This window comes from Mustela nivalis, assembly GCF_964662115.1.
Source record: "Mustela nivalis genome assembly, chromosome: 8".
Lineage (NCBI taxonomy): Eukaryota > Metazoa > Chordata > Mammalia > Carnivora > Mustelidae > Mustela > Mustela nivalis.
The window spans coordinates 67,161,668-67,181,788 of record NC_139027.1 but is presented as its reverse complement, the minus strand read 5'-3'; the positions used below and the strand labels follow the sequence as shown (position 1 = coordinate 67,181,788).

The 20,121-nt window shown below is 45.4% G+C and overlaps 1 protein-coding gene across 1 annotated transcript; it reads right to left on the bottom strand.

Annotated features, from left to right (window-relative positions):
• Positions 1-8,387: 8,387 nt before the first annotated feature.
• On the bottom strand, positions 8,388-18,598 carry GPR75 (G protein-coupled receptor 75). Its single transcript, XM_082743632.1, is given in 3 exon segments — positions 8,388-12,611; positions 18,327-18,348; positions 18,351-18,598. Coding segments are annotated over 3 exon segments (1,749 nt in total). The 5' UTR covers positions 18,430-18,598; the 3' UTR covers positions 8,388-10,963.
• Between the last annotated feature and the right edge of the window lie 1,523 nt (positions 18,599-20,121).

Here is a 20,121-nt window from a genome sequence, read left to right as displayed (position 1 = left end):
AGTAAAACTTATGGAAATGGTAACCATCTCAGCTATGGAAGACATTTGTGAGAGTGTAAAATAATGCTCAACATGTCGTCTCATCACGTACAACAGTGTATATATTTCAAATCTATTAAATTCCTTTCCAATACCTTTCAATAGACTACATTGTACTTTGCCTTGAATTTAAGGAAAAAACCAGTTTCCTGTATAGTACATAATTTTGATTTTGTAAATGTATGATGTTAAAAGTCAGACTCTCACAGGAGTAGGAGATACAGGCTTCGAGCTATAGAATAAGTCACATGGATGAAAGGCATAGCTTAGGGAATATAGTCAATGGTGTAATAGCATTGTATGATGACTGATGATAGCTATGCTTGTGAGCAAAGCATAATGTACAGAGCTGTCAAATGATTATGCTATACACCTGAAACCAGTGCCACATTGTGTGTCAGCTATATTTCAGTTAAAAAACAAAAGTGCAGGGTGCCTTGGTGGCTCAGTTGGTCAAGCCCTGCATGGGGTTCCCTGCTCAGCATGGAACCTGCTTCTTCCTCTTGCTGCCTGCCACACCCCCTGCTTGTGCTCTCTCTCTCTGGCAAATCTTAAAAAAAAAAAAAAAAAAGTGATCTACCACCAATTTTTTTTATTTTTCAAAATTTCTTTAAAGGGGCATTTGGGTAGCTCAATGGGTTAAAGCCTCTGCTCAGGTCATGATCTCAGGGTCCTGTGATAGAGCCCCACATCGGGCTCTTCGCTCAGCGGGGAGCCTCCTTCCTCCGCTCTCTCTGCCTGCCTCTCTGCCTTCTTGTGATCTCTGTCAAATAAATAAATAAAAATTCTTTTTAAAAAATTCCTTTAAAATCCAACAACTTGGGGTTTAAAACCCAATTAGTCAAATCTACTCTTTTTTCTAAATTCACTCAAAAGATAGACCAAAATAGCAAACTTTGTTAGGTTTTACCAGCTTCTATGTTCAAAGTAAAATACTAGTTTGTAAATTAGCACCAGTGGTCCTTAATAGCAGTAAAAGCAAATTTACACATTTAAGACTTCTTTTTTAGAACTTACTTACCATAGAGAAAACAAGTACAAGCTGGGGAGGGGCAGAAGCAATGGGTAAAGAGAGAACCTCAAGCAGCCTTCCCACTGAGCACAGAGCCCCAGTGCAGGGCTGGATCCCATGGCCCTGAGATCAGGACACCCCAATCGAAACCAGGAGTCAGGCACTCAACCAGCTGAGCCACCCAGGTGCCCCATGATTTACTCATTAAAGAATCCTATCAGAGCTTTAAATATTACCCATAGATTTTTTTTTAAGATTTTATTTATTTAATTTGACAGAGATCACAAGTAGGCAGACAGGCAGGCAGAGAGAGAGAGAGGAGGAAGCAGGCTCCCTGCCGAGCAGAGAGCCCGATGCGGGACTCGATTCCAGGACCCTGAGATCATGACCTGAGCCGAAGGCAGTGGCTTAACCCACTGAGCCACCCAGGCGCCCCTTACCCATAGATTTAAATGTCAACAGCGGTTCAAGGAAATTGGGAGTCATTCTCCCCCTGGATCATTTTTTTTTTAATTTTTTTAAAAGATTTTATTCACTTATTTATTTTAGAGAAAAAGAGGGAGAAAGCATGGGCATGGGTTGGGAGGGGCGGTGCAAAGGGCAAGGAAGAATCTCAAGCAGACCCTGTGCTGAGTATGGAGCCCTAAAGGGGGCTCAATCTCACTGCCTAAGATCATGACTTCAGCTGAAACCAAGAGTCGGTCACTTAATGGACTGAACCACCCAGGCGCCACACCCATGAATTAGTTTTTGTATTTATAGGTTTTAGTGTTCTTAAGTCATGGTTACAGAAATCATTCGTTGGAAAAGCTTTTGTCAACCACCTTCAAGAAAGTGTTTCAGCCCCAAACAAGCCAGTTGTGAACAATCTTGAGTCATTATTCCTTGAATCTCAGATGACAGACTACCCCAGACTCTGGTGTATAATAAAAATGGTAGCTGCCACTTTCTGCACGTTGATAAATACGGGGCACTGCTAAACACGTCAGACACCTTGTCATCACAACCCTGTGAGATGGCCTTACTATCTTTAACTCCCAGATAAGGATAATGAGGCTCCAAGAGGGGAACTCAAAGGCCTGTGGCTGAGCCAGCTTTGGAATCAGTTCAGACTGTGGAGTCCATGTTTGTAAATAATATATGACAGAGCTTTCTATTCGTAGAACCAGCTTTTGCCTCTCTCTGTGCTATCGCCTCCCACCTGAAGGGAACACTCCCAAAGGGCTCAGCAAAATGCTGAGCAAGATGATTGATTTTTATCTTGTCACGAATGTATGGTACTCATTTTTTTCCCCATACAGTTTTGTTGTTGTTGTTTTTAAATCACGGAATGCCACTAACTTCTCTTTTAAGTTAATGTAACCCACAATCTGGCAAAGGAAACTCATAAGATTAAAGTGTCACCTTGGGAGTTCTGGCTCTGTTAAATGTCATCAAACCCTCCCTTCTCTGATAATCATTTAGTGTTGGTAAATAATGCAAGGGCACTGGCAATTTATCTAGAATCAGATTATATTTATTATGTAAATGATAAAAAATAATTCTTTCATCTTTAATTTATTGGTAAAGAATATGTCTTATTTTCATTCTCAGGACTTTCTCCTCATACCTTGCATAGCATTGATACTCAACAAATATTTGCTGAATGAATGAACACTCATCCTCCCTTGCCCACACCTTATAAAATCTTCCCCAACCACAATTCCGAGGAGTTTCCTACAAGCTCTGATTTTTGAGTGTTTGGTCCTTTAAGGAAAACAGTATTTTCCCCAGTTTCATAATGGTTGGGAAATAAAAAGAATTAATGATGTCCTATTTGTATGCCTTTTCACTCAAATTCCACACCACTCCCTAACAACAAGACAGTGTCTGTGTCTCCATTTCCCCCATTTGTGGGCCTTGACTGAAGTCCCAGATCTGTCAGGTCAAGAACTGAATTTTCCACCCCCAACTCCATGAACTGAAAACACTCCAGTTCCAAGGTACTCTGAATTCCTCAAAGAAAGTGTCTTAACATTATGATTCTCTGTGAAGAACACAATTCCCAGCCATATCTTTACTCATTGTAATATTATTAATAAAATCACTTCTTACATTTCTTTGACATACTTTGTTGCCAAAGCCAAACAAACAAGCAAAAAGCTTTCATAAGTTCTTGCGAAAATCAGATAGGAAATGTACTGAACCTTAAGCAGTGACCCAGGTCAACTCACCCTAGCGCCACAGGTCCAGAAGACAGGCATAAAGCAGCCTTTGTAGACTGCTCCACTTTTTAAGGTCTATCTGGCATCTGGACAAGCTGCATTTCGCAAAACATCAGGCTTTGCATGAAAATCAAGGTTCCCATACTGGGAGTGGGATGAAAGCTCTCCCACTCATCAGCATGCTACAAGCAGCTAAAGGTTCAAGAAAGTGTCAAAAGGGCAAACTTTCACATAAATGCAACTCAGAGAAACAAACTCAACTTATCTTGGCATGAGCTAAATGTATTTAAAAAGAAGCAAAATTATCTGTTTATTGGAGGAGAGGAGGGAAAATTCATTACTTTCCCTCCTGATGAAGTGGTATTTTTACTTTGGCAAAATTAATCTCAAAGGCACTGAACCTAGAAAGATTACCTGTGAAATATCTCTTTATGGAAACGAGGATTTCATTAAATCTGCAACCTTTTTTTCCCCCCCAAATTGCCATATACTTTAAAGTAATTGGTATTCTCCCTTCTCTCCCTCCAAGAAACAGTTACCCCTTTTCTCCTTGAACTCCTCTGTGGTTGCTGAGGAGTTTCTTTTCATCTTCAATGTCCTCAGGCTGCATAATGGGCCAAAGAATTCCAGCGAGGATGAATGCAGCTCGTCGGGCAGCTCCTGGGCAGCTAGGGTGGTCCCCTGGGAAAAGATGCCCTTAGAGCTAGTTCCTAAATCAGGACCCATGTCCCCTTTCATCGGAGTCCTGCTGATAACCACCCTGGGAATGTAGAGAGGGTTATGAAAAACAACAAACATGGGGAAACAAAGCCAGCCAGATAGGGCTAATATCACTTCCAGGCTTCAGCCAATCATTTATCATCTGACCCATTTATTCAACAGTTACACGCTGACAACTCATCCAGGCCAAGGACTGAAAGGTACTAGGGATATGGCCCTGAACAAAACAGACACAATTTTGCCCTACTAGCGTTTTATTCTAATGGGGAAACGACCAGTAAACAATTACACATGACTGTTAAAAATTGTGTCCCTCCCACCCCTCCCAAGATTCATATTTGAGACTCTAACCCCCAGTGACTCTATTTGGAGATAAGGCTTTTAAGGACGTAATTAAGGGCAAATGAGGTCAAAAGATTGGAGCCCTAATCTCAGAGGAATGGTATCCACATAAGAAGAGGAGGAGACACCCTGAGAGCCCCCAATCCCAACTCTCTCCCTCCCTCCCCTAGCCCCTCTCTTTCCCTGCATGCACACAGAAAGACCAAGTGAGGACACAATGAAAAGGTGACCTCCTACAAGCCAGGGAAAGAGGTCTCACAAGAAACCAACACTGAGGGCTTGTTGACCTTGGACTTTGGGCCTATAGAATTATGGGAAAATAAATTTCTATTACTTAAGCCACCTACACTGTGATACTTGTTATAGTGGCCCAAGCACACTAATGCAGTAGCATGAGGTTGAGTAATGGTAAGAAACATGAAATGAACAAATATGGCAGGATAGAGAGAGATGGAGTGGGAACTCTGTTGGATATGGCAACTAGGAAAGACCCCTGGGGAAGACCATTCCAGGCTGAAGTATTTCTGGGCAATTAAATTCCCTGACATGGGAACAAAACTGAGGCATGTGAGAAAGAGCCAGAAAGCTTGTTGCATCCCAAGCACGTTAGGTAGGGTGTAAGGGAAAACAAATGGAGACAGAGGAAACCAAGGGCCAGATCATTAGGGCCACACAGGTCGTGGCAAAGGACTTTAGCTTTTGTTCTAAGTTTTAATCAGACGAATGGCAAATATAATTTACCTCCAAAGTGTCCCCAGTTACAAAGCAAGGAGACTACAGGAGAGAGAGCCTGGAAGCTGGGAAATGGCGATGGCGGGTTGCATACTCTGAGAAAGAAACGACGGGCCCATGGGCTAGAGGGGATGGGGATGAAGAGCTAGGAAGGAGTTGGATTCAGAATTTATTTTCAAGATAGTTCAGGATTTGTCCCGAAGAATTGGATGTGATCTATAAAAGAAACAGTCAAGGACAACAAATTGAGCTGCGCAACTGGGTAATTGCCATGCCATTTACTGAGATAATAAAACAGCAGGAGACCCAAGTTTGGTAAAGAGTAGGGTTGAATCAAGAGTTCAGTTTTGCACATGTTAAAATCTGAGATGCCCATTAGACATCCAAGTGGAGATGCTGAATAGGCAATTGGATAGACCAGCATGGAGTTCAGGGAGAGGTTAGGACTAGAGATCTAAAATTGAGTGTCATTAGCATTTAAATGGTATGGAAAGCCAGAAGATGGAAAATCATTATAATTACTGCCCGCACCTGCTTCTCAGCTTACAGATCCATCTGTAGAGGTAGGGGGAGGGAATAGAGGGCTATTTTCCTATCTTTCTTCTCCTCTTTCTATTCTTCAGCCTCTCAAAGATTACCCCATCTGGCTTCAAGTGGTCATTGTCTTTGCACCAACTAGTGACTTTGGCTCCCTTGCATCTCATCACGTTTGGGCCAGTGCAGCTGGGCTGAGCCCACTGAAGCTCATCCTGCTGTCACCTGCCCCAGCAGAGTCTTCCCAGTGGTGAAGCTTGCTGCTTTGTGTGCTAGGCTCACTCCAGACCTAAAGCCTCCCTAAAGCCTGAATCTCTGATGGTGAAGAGCCGTCTCCTGGCAGCCTGCCTGCCTCTCCTACCGCTCCATAGGCCTGGGATCTTCACTGACACTTGGCCTTCCTTCAACTCCAGTAGGAGAACAGTGGTGCGAGTTTCTCTGGTGGAACCGTAAGCTTCTTTCATTGACAGAAAAGAAAACTGCTTTCAGTGGATACAGGAGAAAACACAGGTCTCTCTGGGAGTCAAAAATCTCACTAGGGGGACGCCTGGGTGGCTCAGTTGGTTAAGCAGCTGCCTTCGGCTCAGGTCATGATCCCAGCGTCCTGGGATCGAGTCCCACATCGGGCTCCTTGCTCAGCAGGGAGCCTGCTTCTCCCTCTGCCTCTGCCTGCCATTCTGCCTGCCTGTGCTCACTCCCCCCCCCCCCCCGATAAATAAATAAAATCTTAAAAAAAAAAAATCTCACTAGGTACACATTGCCCCTGGACTGTGAAGGAGGAGGGTGTCTTTGAAAAGGGAGCCTCCATGACCTGGCCTGGCTAGATTATGGAGAATTATTTAAGACTGCGTTATAATCACAAGTCAGAGCTGGACAGGAACCCAAGACCGTCAGCACCCAAGGCGTGTTGCTGGTGGCTTGGAGTGGAAGTCTTCCAACTGGGATGTGAGTGACTTGAAAATGAAAAAGGAGGTTTACAGATGCTCATTTTTAATACCCTAAAACTGAGCTGTTTAAGAACGTTTCTGTACCAGGATGCCTGGCTGGCTCAGTTGGAAGAGTATGGGACTCTTGATCTTAGGGTTGTGAGTTTGAGCCCCATGTTGGATGTAGAGATTACTTAAAATAAAAATCTTAAAAAAAATTTTTTTAAAAAAAGCTTCTGTGCCTTAACTCTGCAAGATCTCATGCTACTTTTTCTTGGCCACTGTCCATCTGTTACTGCCCCCTTCCCACTTCATAAAAGAATTCCAACCTGGAATCGTAGAAGGGTATTTCTCCCAAATGTAGAGCTGCTAACCAAGAAACTACTCCAAATAATAGTTTCAAAGAATGATCCTTAAAAAAAAAAAAAACAACAACAACAATAAAAAAGAGAGAGAGATCCTTAAGTTATTTGTCAAGGGACCACAGTTTTGAGGTTTCCCCTAGCTTATACACACCATATAGATTACCAACTCTAGGATACACATTTTTGCTCTTGGCTTTTAGCTCAGAGGAGGAGAAATTGCAGCTGTCTTTGGTCATCTTGAATCAGAGTTCATCTAAAACCAGCAACCTCCACCACGCTGCCTAAATTTTTTGGCCCCAATGAGATCCAAGTGGGGAAGTTTGTACCACATATGCCTTGGCCCCAAAGATTGGCCCCACTGGGTCTGTCTGGAAAAATGGTTGGTGATGAGATTGCCAAGCGAACCAGTGATAGGAAGGGCCCGAGGATGACTGTGAAACTGGCCATTCAGAACAGGTAAGGAACTGCCAAGAGACAGAAAGAAGCAGAAAAACATTAAGCACAGTGGAAATGCCACTTGAGAGTGTTTTGATGAGATTGTCAACATTAGGGATGCCTGGGTGGCTCAGTTGGTTTAGGAACTGCCTTCAGGTCTGGTCATGATCCTGGAGTTCCAGGATCGAGTCCCACATGGGGCTTCCTGCTCAGCGGGGAGTCTGCTTCTCCCTTTGACTTCTCCCCTCTCATGCTCTGTCTCTCTCAAATAAATTAAATTAAATTAATCTTTAAAAAAAAAAAAAGAGGGAGAGAGAGAGACATCCTCAACATTGCCCGAAAGATAGAGCACTGATGCAGCACTCTCTGGAAACTTTGAAGAGATCCTGAGAACGCAGGGCAGTGATTGGCTCAGTGGGTACAGCATGAGACTTTGGATCTCAGGATTGTGGGTCTGAACCCCACATTGGGCATAGAACTTACTAGAGAAAAAATTAAAACAAATAACCCACAATCATTTCATCTCTTAAGAGAACACTGAGTATAGGGACGCCTGGGTGGCTCAGTGGGTTACGTTGCTGCCTCCAACTCAGGTCATAATCCTGAGATCCTGGGATCGAGCCCAGCATCAGGCTCCTTGCTCACTGGGGAGCCTGCTTCTCTCCCTGCCTCTGCCTGTCACTCTGTCTGCTTGTGCTCTCTCTCTCTCTCTCTGACAAATAAATAAAATCGTAAAAAAAAAAAAAAAAATGGGGCGCCTGGGTGGCTCAGTGGGTTAAGCCTCTGCCTTTGGCTCAGGTCATGATCCCAGGGTCCTGGGATAGAGCCCTGCATCGAGCTCTCTGTTCAGCAGGGAGTCTGCTTCCCCACCCCCCTCTCTGCCAGCCTCTCTGCCTACTTGTGATCTGTCAAATAAATAAATAAAATCTTAAAAAAAAAAAGAGAGAGAGAGAGAGAGAGAACGCTGGGTGTCAACACATTGTTATCCATCATGCAATAATCATCATTACTTTCCTCTCGTGGTTTTCAGATGATTGGATGGGAAAGTCATAGGACTGCAATCCGATGTTCAGAAATGTTAGGGTTTTCAATATTTTTATTTTCCAAACATTATTTTAAAAGAACATTAAAAGCATCAGAAATACAAATCTGGCCTAAAGGTTAACATCAGAACAATTATAAAATGTTTGAAATACATCACATACTTTGCATCACAGTAAAGCGTCAAGAGAACTAATTAATATACCCTGCTGATAATTAGTCATAGTCAACTGAATTCTCATTATTTTTAGTTCTCAGTTTAGCCCTTATAGAGAAGTTATAGATGTCTACCTCTATCTCCCTCTATAGATAGACATACATAACTTACGAAGAGATAAGTTTTATCTATGTCTGTATCTCTGCAGAGATGTAGAGATAGATGGGAAGGAGAGCTGAGAATGTAGCCCAACATGTATTTCATGCAAGTTACATCAGTCATTTCTTGATGAGCATACAGAGACTGAATACCTCATATGCGCATGCTTACTTTTCTTTATACTATTAACGTCTACTTCCTAAAGATGGATCAGGTCATCTCAAACGCAAAGGTTGTACAAGAAACCTGTTGGTTCAAATTTTACGAGTAGGAATTACTTTTTAAAAATCTCTTATTGAATCACACTGGAAATGCCTAGCCAAAAAAGAGATACATACCTTAAAAAGTATGAAGTATCTTCTTGATTAATCTTAGTAATTATAAAGCTGTTTGGCTTATTGGAATAAATACCCATTTCTAAATTTAGACAAAAGTCTAATTCCTAATTAGAATTATCTTCAAATGATCTTGGGAAAGGATACTTGATTTCTTAGTTCTTTGTTAAAAAGGGGTAACAGACTAACCTATCTCGTGGGAGTATTAACGAATGAAAACAGTGTTGTATTAAAAATATAAAAGCATAATTGAAATAGGTTATAGTGACTTCCAAAAATAGCATTCAATTACAAGCAAGAAAAAAATGTGATAGAGTGGTTATTTTCTCTTCTGTTAGAAAATTTAAATAGCAAAAATAAAGGAAGAAAAGGAAGGAAGGGAAGGAGAAAGTCCTAAAAGGTGAATTTAAAAAGAAAATAAAACCCATATCTCCTCCTTAAACCCCACAAACAGAATGATTGGTCAGTGCTGGAAAACAGCAGCTGGATGAGCCTGTGCAGATCTCAGGCTGAGCATCTACTAGGGGTTTCTCTACGCTTTGCGGTGCACTTGTATTTGGGAACAGCCTGGAGAGGGAGCCGTACATTGAATACCTTCCTCCAAAACAATAGTTCCTTCCAACCTGCAGTAACAGTTCTGGAATATAACAATTTCTAAAGATAGGTTTTGGATCTTGACGCTTGTCTTGAGTCTAACAGCTATAGTTCAAAAATTGTATCAAGTTCAAAAGCTAACCGTATAATGAAAATATTTTTACGTAAAAATATGAATTTACCATTGTTACACTAGCAATTACAGAGTAGGTCATAAAATTAGTTTTAGGCGTAGAAATACTTAATCTAGTTTTCTTTATCACCCATTGCCAAGATTAATGGGAGAGAAACAGCACAATTAGTTTGAAAACACATAATCTTAAGAATTTTTCTACTGCAGTGATATTTAAACAAAGACAAAAAATTATTTTGAAATAGTTACTTGGCTACTCTTTGTCAGCCTGTTAACAAACCACCCTCACACAGACGGAACAGGGTAAATCAGAATACTCCCAATCTCGTTCTCACACCTTCTTAAGCAATAATGGAGATCATCTAACACACGGCAGGAGTCCGGGTTGCTTCCCACATCACCGACACCCTGGCTCAGAGGACCAGTTAGTGCCTCTGCTCCCAGAAATCAGGGTCCTCTATTATAAGTACAGTCCTCTTCACCAGGTTTCTTGGGTAAGCTCATTCCAAAATAGAATGATACATTTTTAGCAAGCAAAAACATATTTCTTAAAAAAAAAAAAAACAAAAAACTATACAGTTAGTCAATTCACACAAAATAATAGCGTCTATCATAAGAAATGGTAGCAATCATAATACTTGGTTGACTGTCTTAGGAAAGCAAAATACCTAATGCCTGTGTGTCTTGGGTAAGGTAATTACTGAGAATATGTTTCTGACTCTCTGCTTTGACAATGTATTTATTTATTCAAATAAGCCTGCTACCAAAAAAGTGCATTGTTCCCCATTTCAACACTTCAATAATCAAAATTTACTGTTCAATTAAGAAAAAATTCACTGCAGTGAAGATCACACCTTCACATTTAAAAAATCCAGCTTGTGTGCACTTTGAAGACCCGAAACACAGACTCAAACGGTCACAAACTATTCATTCTCCTTTAATAGATTAGCATGATCATTCCTGGCATCGATTTAAAAGTTTAGTACCAAAGATCAGAGCACAGGTCAAGGTAAAAATCTAAATTATAAATGTTTACATCAAATCTTAAAACGTCAGGAAACCGCAAAGTGAATTGATAGATGCTAATACTTGAGACAGAAGAAAATCCTAACTGCCAACCGTTCCGCTGAACCGGTTAAGTTTTCATCTGCCGTTGGTCTCACAAAAGTGAAAAAGAAATCCATTAGTATCCGAATCAAAACCAGTTTGTGCGTGAGTCTCCAGCTTCCAGGACACTAAACGGAGGGCACTGGGATCTGCTTGGCCGACGTGCTCTCGTATTCTTGCATTAAATCATTAGTGGTGTGATAATGCATGGCAATATAGGAATTGGCAAATCCGAACGAGTTTACTGGCTGTAAATTCTGCGGGACGCTCTCTTCCTGGGAGGGGCTGCTGTTATAAATGCTGTAGTAGGGTTCGATCCGGGTGTTGATGGGGGTTGAGCTGCTCTGACCGTAGTGCTGATGCCCAGCGGAGATCTTGGGACTGACCACACTTTCCTTCGAGTGACTTGGGCCACAAGCCTGGTCCACAAATTTCTTCTGGGGCTTTGGAGACAACATGTAGGCGGAGTTGGTTTCATGATGGGAGGACTTGTTTCTGTTGACCTCCAGGTTCCCTTTTCCCATGGCTCGAAGTCGAGTCTTCTGTTTGCAGCAGAAGAAACCCAGGCCGATGTACTGGAGGCACCAGAGCACTTTCCTTCTCAGCCCCGCGCTGTTCCGAGAATATATAAAAGGGTTTAACCCTGACTTGAAAAATATGAGGGTAAATCCAAACAGTTCAAACTGGTAGAGGACGAAGCTCCCGTTGCTGGACAGGACCACCTGCACCAAGGAGATCCCCAGGGGAAGACAGCACACCAGGACGGACAGGACAATAATCACGCAGGTGACCACCGCCTTGGAGTCCTTGGCCGTGGACAGATTGACAGCCGACACGAGCTGGAGCCGGCTAGCTGCCGGGGTGGGCATGTGGTTCAGGCTCTTGGTGTACCCGTGGGTCTGGATGTGCTGCAGCTTGTTGTAATTCTGGTTCCGGTAGAGAGCGGGCCCGGCACACTGCACGGGATGGCCCCCTCCCTTCCCAGGGGCCCCCATGAAGGGCTGCGGTCTGGAAGCATCCACTGAGATGACCGGGGGGCACTTCCTGACTTGGGCGTTCTTCCGCAGCGTCTGCGCAATCATGATGTAGGAGACCGACACCACCGCCACACAGAAGGTGAAGTCCACCACGTACAGAGACACGATGGCTTTCCCTTCTCCCGCCGTCAGACTGGACATGGGAAGGCAGAGATGGGACTTGCTGGTTTTCAGGGTGCCCAGGGTGGCCAGAGTGAAACTGGTGGCCCAGAGAAGCAGAGTGAGAAGCATGGTGCAGGGAAAGGAGGCCGTGCGGTCAGGCTGCTTCCCTAGCACCATGCGGAGCCGGTGCAGGGCGATCACCGCCACGGTCTTGAGGGACATGATGACGAAGCCGGCGCTGGTGATGTGGAAGGTGAAGCAGAAAGCATCCGGGATGCTGCTGGCAGGGCTGAAGAAGAGCACGAAGGTGAACATGGGGGCGGTCACTCCACAAATGAAGAGGTCACAGAAGGACAGGTTCAGGATCATGAAATCAAAGTTGGTTCTGAACTTCCTAAAGGCTGGATCAAAGAAGGACAAGAAGACAATGAAGTTGCCATAAGAGCCCAGGAAGAAGATGACCGCCAGTAGAAAAGTACAGGTGACCAAAGTGGCCGTGTGGATGAGGTGCTGGAGGTCCCCCGGGACGGCAGTGCTGTTTCCTCCCTGGGAGCGAGGCCCTTGCAGCCAAGTCCCGTTGGGACCAACCTCCAGGGGCTCCATGGAGTTCATCTTCAGACCGGATGGACTCTTCCTTCTGGGGCAAGGGAGTCACGGCCTGGACTCACAGCTGCCACACATGCGACAAAAGAGGCCCAAGGCAGAAAAGCCTGCGCATAGAAATGCACACCCAGAGACAGAATTAATGGAGAGAGCAGTGTGATTTCAGGATTTTGTACAAAAGGACTAGGGTTTTTTTTTTTTTTTAGCTCTGACCTGAGGCAGAGAAAGCATTTCTTCTCACAAGGCCCAACACAGAAAAGACACAAACACCTCAAAATACATTCTTCCAGCTAATTTCAGGTTTCCTGGCATAGAGGTTTGCAAAACCATTTAAGCATCATGTAGAGAGTGGGTAAAAAAAAGCAGATTCCTGGGCCCCACCCTTTGAGTTTCTGGTTGAAGGGTACGCACATGTTACTCTTGGAAATCTTCTGGTGCCTCACACTGGAGATCCAAGAACGTTATTTCACCAAAGGGATCACACCCTACTTATAGCCTAATGTGGTAAATCATGTGACAGAGTAAGAGTAGGGGAACCTAATCCACCCTGGGGTAGAGGCTGAGAGAGGCTGAAGGGAGTGGTGCTGAGGAGGAGCTCGCTGTGGGGGGAGGGGCCAGGCAGGGACTGGGGGGAAGGCAGGCTGGGAGGGCAGGAGTAGGTCTTACAGCATGTGCTTAAGATACAAGCCGGAGGGTATTGCTGAAGTACACTGTGGCTCCCACAAATCACAAACAAATCCTATTTCTTCCTTTCTTTCTTTCTTTTTTTTGGGGGGGGGCAAGGGAGTCACGACCTGGACTCTTTTTTTAAAGATTTTATTTATTTATTTGACAGAGAAAGAGAAATCACAAGTAGGCAGAGAGGCAGGCAGAGGGATGGGGGAAGCAGGCTCCCTGCTGAGAGGAGAATCCCTAGGTGATCCCAGGACCCTGAGATCATGACCTGAGCTTACGGCAGAGGCTTAACCTACTGAGCCAGCCAGGCGCTCCAACAAATCCCATTTCTTTTCCTAGGAACAAGCCTTTATTTTCTATCATGTATCATTTCTTCTCCCTGCTGGTAATTTCTTGGCCAACTCCCCATCTTCCTTCAGAAAAAATGTTGTGGACTATGTTTGAGAGGCAAAAATGAAAGCATTCATGGGTGTCAATTATATCCGAGATTAACAAGGTGAGCACCATTTGTCAACTCTCAACCACTGTACAGAGGTGAGTTCTTATTCCAACAGCAATATCCTCCCGTGGAAGCAGGAGGCACACATCCACTCATGCATTCATTGGCTCAGTTTACATTTCTCCTGTGCACACTCTATGCCAGCTTTATCCTAGGGTCTGTGGGTGGACAGAGGAGTAAGACCTAGCCTCTGTTTCGAAAGAATTAATTTCTTTTTCTTCCTGCTCTTTATTCTCTTCAACTTTTTTTTTTCCTCCAGTGAGATTTTTTTTAAGCCTTTTTTTTTTTTTTTAAATTTATTTGACAGACAGAGATCACAAGTAGACAGAGAGGCAGGCAGAGAGAGAGGAAGGAAAGCAGGCTCCCTGCTGAGTGGAGAGCCCAATGCGGGGCTCCATCCCACCCTGGGATCATGACCTGAGCCGAAAGCAGAGGCTTTTTTTTTTTTTTAAACTTTATTTATCAGAGAGAGAGAGGGGGAGAGAGCAAGCACAGGCAGACAGAATGGTAGGCAGAGGCAGAGGGAGAAGCAGGCTCCCTGCTGAGCAAGGAGCCTGATGTGGGACTCAATCCCAGGACGCTGGGATCATGACCTGAGCCGAAGGCAGCCGAGCCACCCAGGCGTCCCCGAAAGCAGAGGCTTTAACCCACTGAGCCACCCAGGCGCACCTCCTCCAGTGAGATTTAAAGTACTCTCACACATCTTGGGCTGTTCCAGATCCCAGAGCCCTGTGGGTCCTGGTGCTCTCTCTGCTCTGAAAGATGCTTCCAGTAGGAAGTTGTACCTTAGAGACTGGTGCATTGCTCTTGACAACTCAAATGTATTGCTTGAATTTAGCATTTTAGGAGCAATGATACTGGGGAGGTCAAGGGTGATGTCCCAAATATTTAATCACCAGCTCCTAAGGGGTCCAGAGGCCTCCAGCTGTGTCAAGGGTTAACCCTTCAGTTGCTGGATCCTGGGGCAGAGAGAAAGAGGGGCCAGGTGATGATGGATTCCTAAGGGCTCTGAGCAGTTACCCGAAGAGAAGTCTCTCTGCATTCAGAAGTAGGTATGGCTATGCCAGTGAGAACGGGACAAATTTCAGTCCTGGGGAAGTCCATATACCTAATGGTATATTGGTATATATATTCTTTTTTTTTTTTTTTAAAGATTTTATTTATTTATTTGACAGAGAGAGATCACAAGTAGATGGAGAGAGAGGCAGGCAGAGAGAGAGAGAGAGGGAAGCAGGCTCCCTGCTGAGCAGAGAGCCCGATATGGGACTCGATCCCAGGACCCTGAGATCGTGACCTGAGCCGAAGGCAGCGGCTTAACCCACTGAGCCACCCAGGCGCCCGGTATATATATTCTTTATGAAGGAAGAGATGGCCTCTTTATTCTCAATGGTCAAACAGTAAAGATCATGACATTATGATGAATTTCTCCACTGGCAAGGAGACCAGCTTTTCTGTACTTTCTTTATAAAATTTCTCTAAGGGAAAAATATAAATTTCTACCTTTTGTTTCTTGATTAAAATTAAAAAATAATGGATAACTTACTGTTTTCACTTAAAGACCCTGTGCCTGCTTCTGAACCCTTTTTGATAGCTCCATAGTAGAAACAACAACTTTTACTGTTTGTTTTTTCATTGTTAATTGGAGGATTGGTATTAGCTAATGAAAAGAAAAACAGCAAACAAAACTCAGTTTGAGGAGGCAGAAAAGCAGAGAGGTGATACTATTGTTTCTAGCAAAGGGGAAACCCTTTGGAGGCAGGGAAATGAACAGGGGTGAAGATCAAAGTAGGAATTGGGTTTGGGAAATTCAAAGTATGAAGCATCTGGAATCGATGCTAAGAGAAATATCGAGTAAGTCGGTAGTAATGAAGAAGTGGGGTAGATGGAGACTATGGAGACCTCAGGCTAGGAGATTATTTGGAAACAGAACAGTCGAGGGGAAGATGGAATGATAAGACACCACCATTATTCAAGAATAAGAGGCATGGGGCGCCTGGGTGGCTCAGTGGGTTAAGCCGCTGCCTTCGGCTCTGGTCATGATCTCAGGGTCCTGGGATCGAGTCCCGCATCGGGCTCTCTGCTCGGCGGGGAGCCTGCTTCCCTCTCTCTCTCTCTCTGCCTGCCTCTCCATCTACTTGTGATTTCTCTCTCTCAAATAAAATAAATAAAATCTTAAAAAAAAAAAAAAAAAGAATAAGAGGCAGGAGGGGCGCCTGGGTGGCTCAGTGGATTAAGCTGCTGCCTTCAGCTCAGGTCATGATCTCAGTGTCCTGGGATTGAGCCCCGCGGGCTCTCTGCTCAGCAGGGAGCCTGCTTCCCTTTCTCTCTCTGCCTCTTTGCATACTTGTGATCTCTCTCTGTCAAATAAATAAATAAAATCTTAAAAAAAAAAAAAAAAGAAGAAGAGGCAGGAGAAAAAAAAGATTTGGAATTGCTGAGGGCCAACTTCCACTTTCTTCACAGTTATAATTTTTTCAATGTATTTAAAAATTTTCAAATTAAAAAAAAAAGAATTCGAGGCCAGTAATATAATTATCAGTATCATTAACAGTATGTTAACTTTGTTGAGTGCTTATGATGTGCTGGGCCCTGTTCTCAGTGTTCCATGCTATTAACTTGTTGAATCTTCACGACCAAGAAATAGTACAACTCATCCCCATTTTACAGATAAGGAAAGTGAGCTGGAGAGAGAGCTCCTAATTTAAAGCAGTAGGGCATAAATTTGAAGCTAAGCAGGTACTCCCTACAGCTGACACTCATCCCCACCGGCTCAACTCAGCATAACAACAGATAGGGGCAGTCCTCAGGTCAGAAGACAGTTACAGCAGCCTTCATTTACTGGGTGATTAGCATACAAACCAGAAGCCTTACACAAGCTATCAAACCTTACTTCACTCTCAGTACAATCCTATGAAGTAGGTATTACAATCCCTCCCCAACTCTAAGTTCCTGGAACTCAAAAGAGGAACACAGGACACACTTCCATGTACCTTTTTGGCAAAGTTGATAATTATGGTTGTGGCATAAAGTAATTATAAGTCATTCCTATTGGAGCATTAGGAAAAAAAAGAAAGCAATGAGAGGCCGGGAAGAAAAGGAAAAGCAGAACATAGAACAGAAATATAAGTTTTGGGGCACCTGGGTGGCTCAGTGGGTTAAGCTGCTGCCTTCAGCTCAGGTCATGATCTCAGAGTCCTGGGATTGAGTCCCTCATCAGGCTCTCTGCTCAGTGGGGAGCCTGCTTCCCTTTCTCTCTCTCTCTGCCTGCCTCTCTGCCTACTTGTGATCTCTGTCTGTCAAATAAATAAGTAAAAATTAAAATATATACATTTAAGTTTTGGCAGACAAACTTACAGAGTAAAGGAGAAAATGAAGGAAAAGTAAGCCCACTTCTGGGACTTTTAAGAAAGAGGAGGCTGAGATCGCCGTTTCAAACGAAGTTATGATGGTAGCTCTATAAAATTCAGTGATTCTCGGCACGGGGGTGGTGAATGAATGCTTATTTGGTACTGCTATATAGTAAATACAGTTTACCAACAACGTTCCTTTCAATACAAGCATACTAGAGGCTCTTTATTTCTGGCACCATAAGTAGGTGATTAAAGTCATAAAATCAGAAAAGTTTTAAGTTGGAACACTAGTCTTTGGCAGGCCTGTTAGCCACAGTTAGAATTAATTAATATCTATGTGCATCTTGTTACAACTAAGGAGGGGGGATCCTAAAGTAATTAGTAAGCAAGGAATAGTAAATGAAAATTTGTGTAAAGTGGCAATGATTTCTCACTAAGATGTGTTAAAAGCCTGTGAAAATCTGATGTGCTATCTTAATATTTTAGTCCATATGAAAACGTTTTGTTTGAGCTTTTACAAGTTAGCTCCTGGCTGGAGTTCTTCCAACTCTTCCCCCGCACCCCCTTAATGCCTTAAATTCCTTGAGGACAGGCATTTTCACAGGCTAACCCTCACAGAGAGCAAGGTTCTGTGCTATTATTATCCCCATTGTATTTGTATTAATCAGGACAACCTCACGGAAGTGAGATGACTTGCCCAAGGTCACTAAGATTCAGGTTAGATTTATCTGATTTCAGAGCCCATGCTCTTTCTCCCCAGTTCAACTACCTCTTGAAGCCTGGAGCAGCTGACGGGTTGGGGCAGGGTCAGTGGATGAGGGAGATGGGGAGGCTAAGGAGGTCCCCCCCCCCCCAAATCTGGGGATGGAGAGCGAGGATTTGAGAAGGGGAGGTCGACCCCAGCCAGGGACTAGCGGTGGCAGGCGCTCCCCGGGGTGCGAAAGGTTAGGAAGGCCTACTTCGGACTTGGAAGCTTGCAAGATAATCGGCGGAGGGCTGGTGGGGGGCTGAGAGCTCACACAGGGCATGGGCAGTGTGGGGAACCCCTTCTGCGCCCCGGCATAGCCCGGGAGCCGACCCCGCAGGGGCGAGACGGCTTCCACGCAGGCCGCGCCAGGAGGGCAGGTGCGTGCGGCCCAGCTCCTCCTAACCCGTCGGCTTCCCGGGGCCCGGCCCTCCCGGCCCCCGCGGGGCGTCCTCCTCAGGGGCCCGCGCGGCCTCTCACCTGCCCGGTGGCCGCAGCGCCGCCCCCCTCCTCCATCTCGCAGCCCGGACCCCAGCTCCGCCCGCCGCCCGGAACGAGGCCCGGCTTGAGGCATCATCGCCATCGCCGCCGCCGCCTCCGCGCATCCCGGGAGCCGCCGAGCCGGGGGCGCCGAGGCGCAGTCACGGAGACGCCGAGGGCGCCGCCCCCTCCCGGACACTCGGGCCCCGGCGCCTGCCTGCCCCCCGCGCCCTCAGCGCCTCGCGGGCCCCCGGGGCTGGCCGCGGCCGCCGCCCCGCCCTCCGCCCCCCACGCCGCGCCGCTGCCCGGCCTGGGATCGCGGTTCCGCCGCGCGGGGACCTGGGTTCGGAGGCGGGCGAGAGCTGGCGCGCAGAGCAAGAAGGGGCCTGCGGGCTGGGCTGCCGCAGGCCGGCAACGCTGCCCGCCCCCTCCCTAATCCCATGGCCACAGCGGGTGGAGAGCGTGGGACCCGCGGGTGGAGAGCATGGGACGCGCGGGGGGCGGGGCTCCCCTAGGTGCCCGGGGATTCCTCCTGGCGCGGCAGCTAACACTCTGCCTCCTAGATTCAGCTGGCGTCATCGTCCACTTCGGTACTTAGAGACAGTTTGTAAATGAAGTCATCATAACAATTTAATTTTTAAAAGACTATTATTTGAGAGAGAGAGAGAGAGAGAGAGAGAGAGCGCGCGCGCAAGAACGGGGGTGGGTTGGGGAGGCGGGTCGGGGCAGAGGGAGAAACAGGCTTCCCGCTGAGCAGGGAGGCCTATGCGGGGATGCGGGGCTCCCGCCTAGGACCCTGAGATCATGACCTGAGCTGAAGTCAGAGCTTAAACTGAGCCACCCAGACGCCCACAGCATTTCATCTTTTTAAATAAGAGAACTGTTTGGTACCAACAAGTACCAAAGAATTTGACTTAGATGTAGAACATCTCCCCCAGTAACCTATGCTTTCATCAAGAAAAAACAAGAGAACTGGGTAATTTATGAAGTAGACATTTAACCCACGTTTGACTATGCTATTAGAATTCTGTGTAGAAAAAACTGCAGAAATTTTCAGTTAATTCCCACGTAATATTCCACTCCCCAACCACTTGCAGTGAAGCGGCTCTAATCAATGTTGTCAGTTATGATGAACTCTGGCCCTAGAAATAAGCAATTGAAAGGGAAGACCCACTAGTATTTAGAGAATTCTAACCTAAGTTCTATCCCTCTCCATATGGATTAGCTACTGAATAACTGCCGGCTGATTTCCAGGCATCTGGCCACCTTACAGGAGATTACAGTAGATGACCACCTTCCAGCTTGGGCTGGAAGGTGGCCATCAGAGTTACACCTAGAGAATTTATACGGGGGGTGGGTGTGGGGGGGTACAAACCCCAAGCTGTAAAAGAGTCTAGAGAAGAGGAAATTGGGAACAAGTTAGTACCATCAGCAAGTCTAAAGCTACTAGAATTATGTCTACAAAGTGTGCGGTACCTGGGTGGCTCAGTTGGTTAAGAATTGGCTTCTTGGGGCGCCTGGGTGGCTCAGTGGGTTAAGCCGCTGCCTTCGGCTCAGGTCATGATCTCAGGGTCCTGGGATCGAGTCCCACATCGGGCTCTCTGCTCAGCAGGGAGCCTGCTTCCCTCTCTCTCTCTCTGTGCCAGCCTCTCTACCTACCTGTGATCTCTCTCTGTCAAAATAAAATAAAATCTGGGACGCCTGGGTGGCTCAGTTGGTTAAGTGGCTGCCTTCGGCTCAGGTCATGATCCCAGCGTCCTGGGATCGAGTCCCACATCGGGCTCCTTGCTTGGTG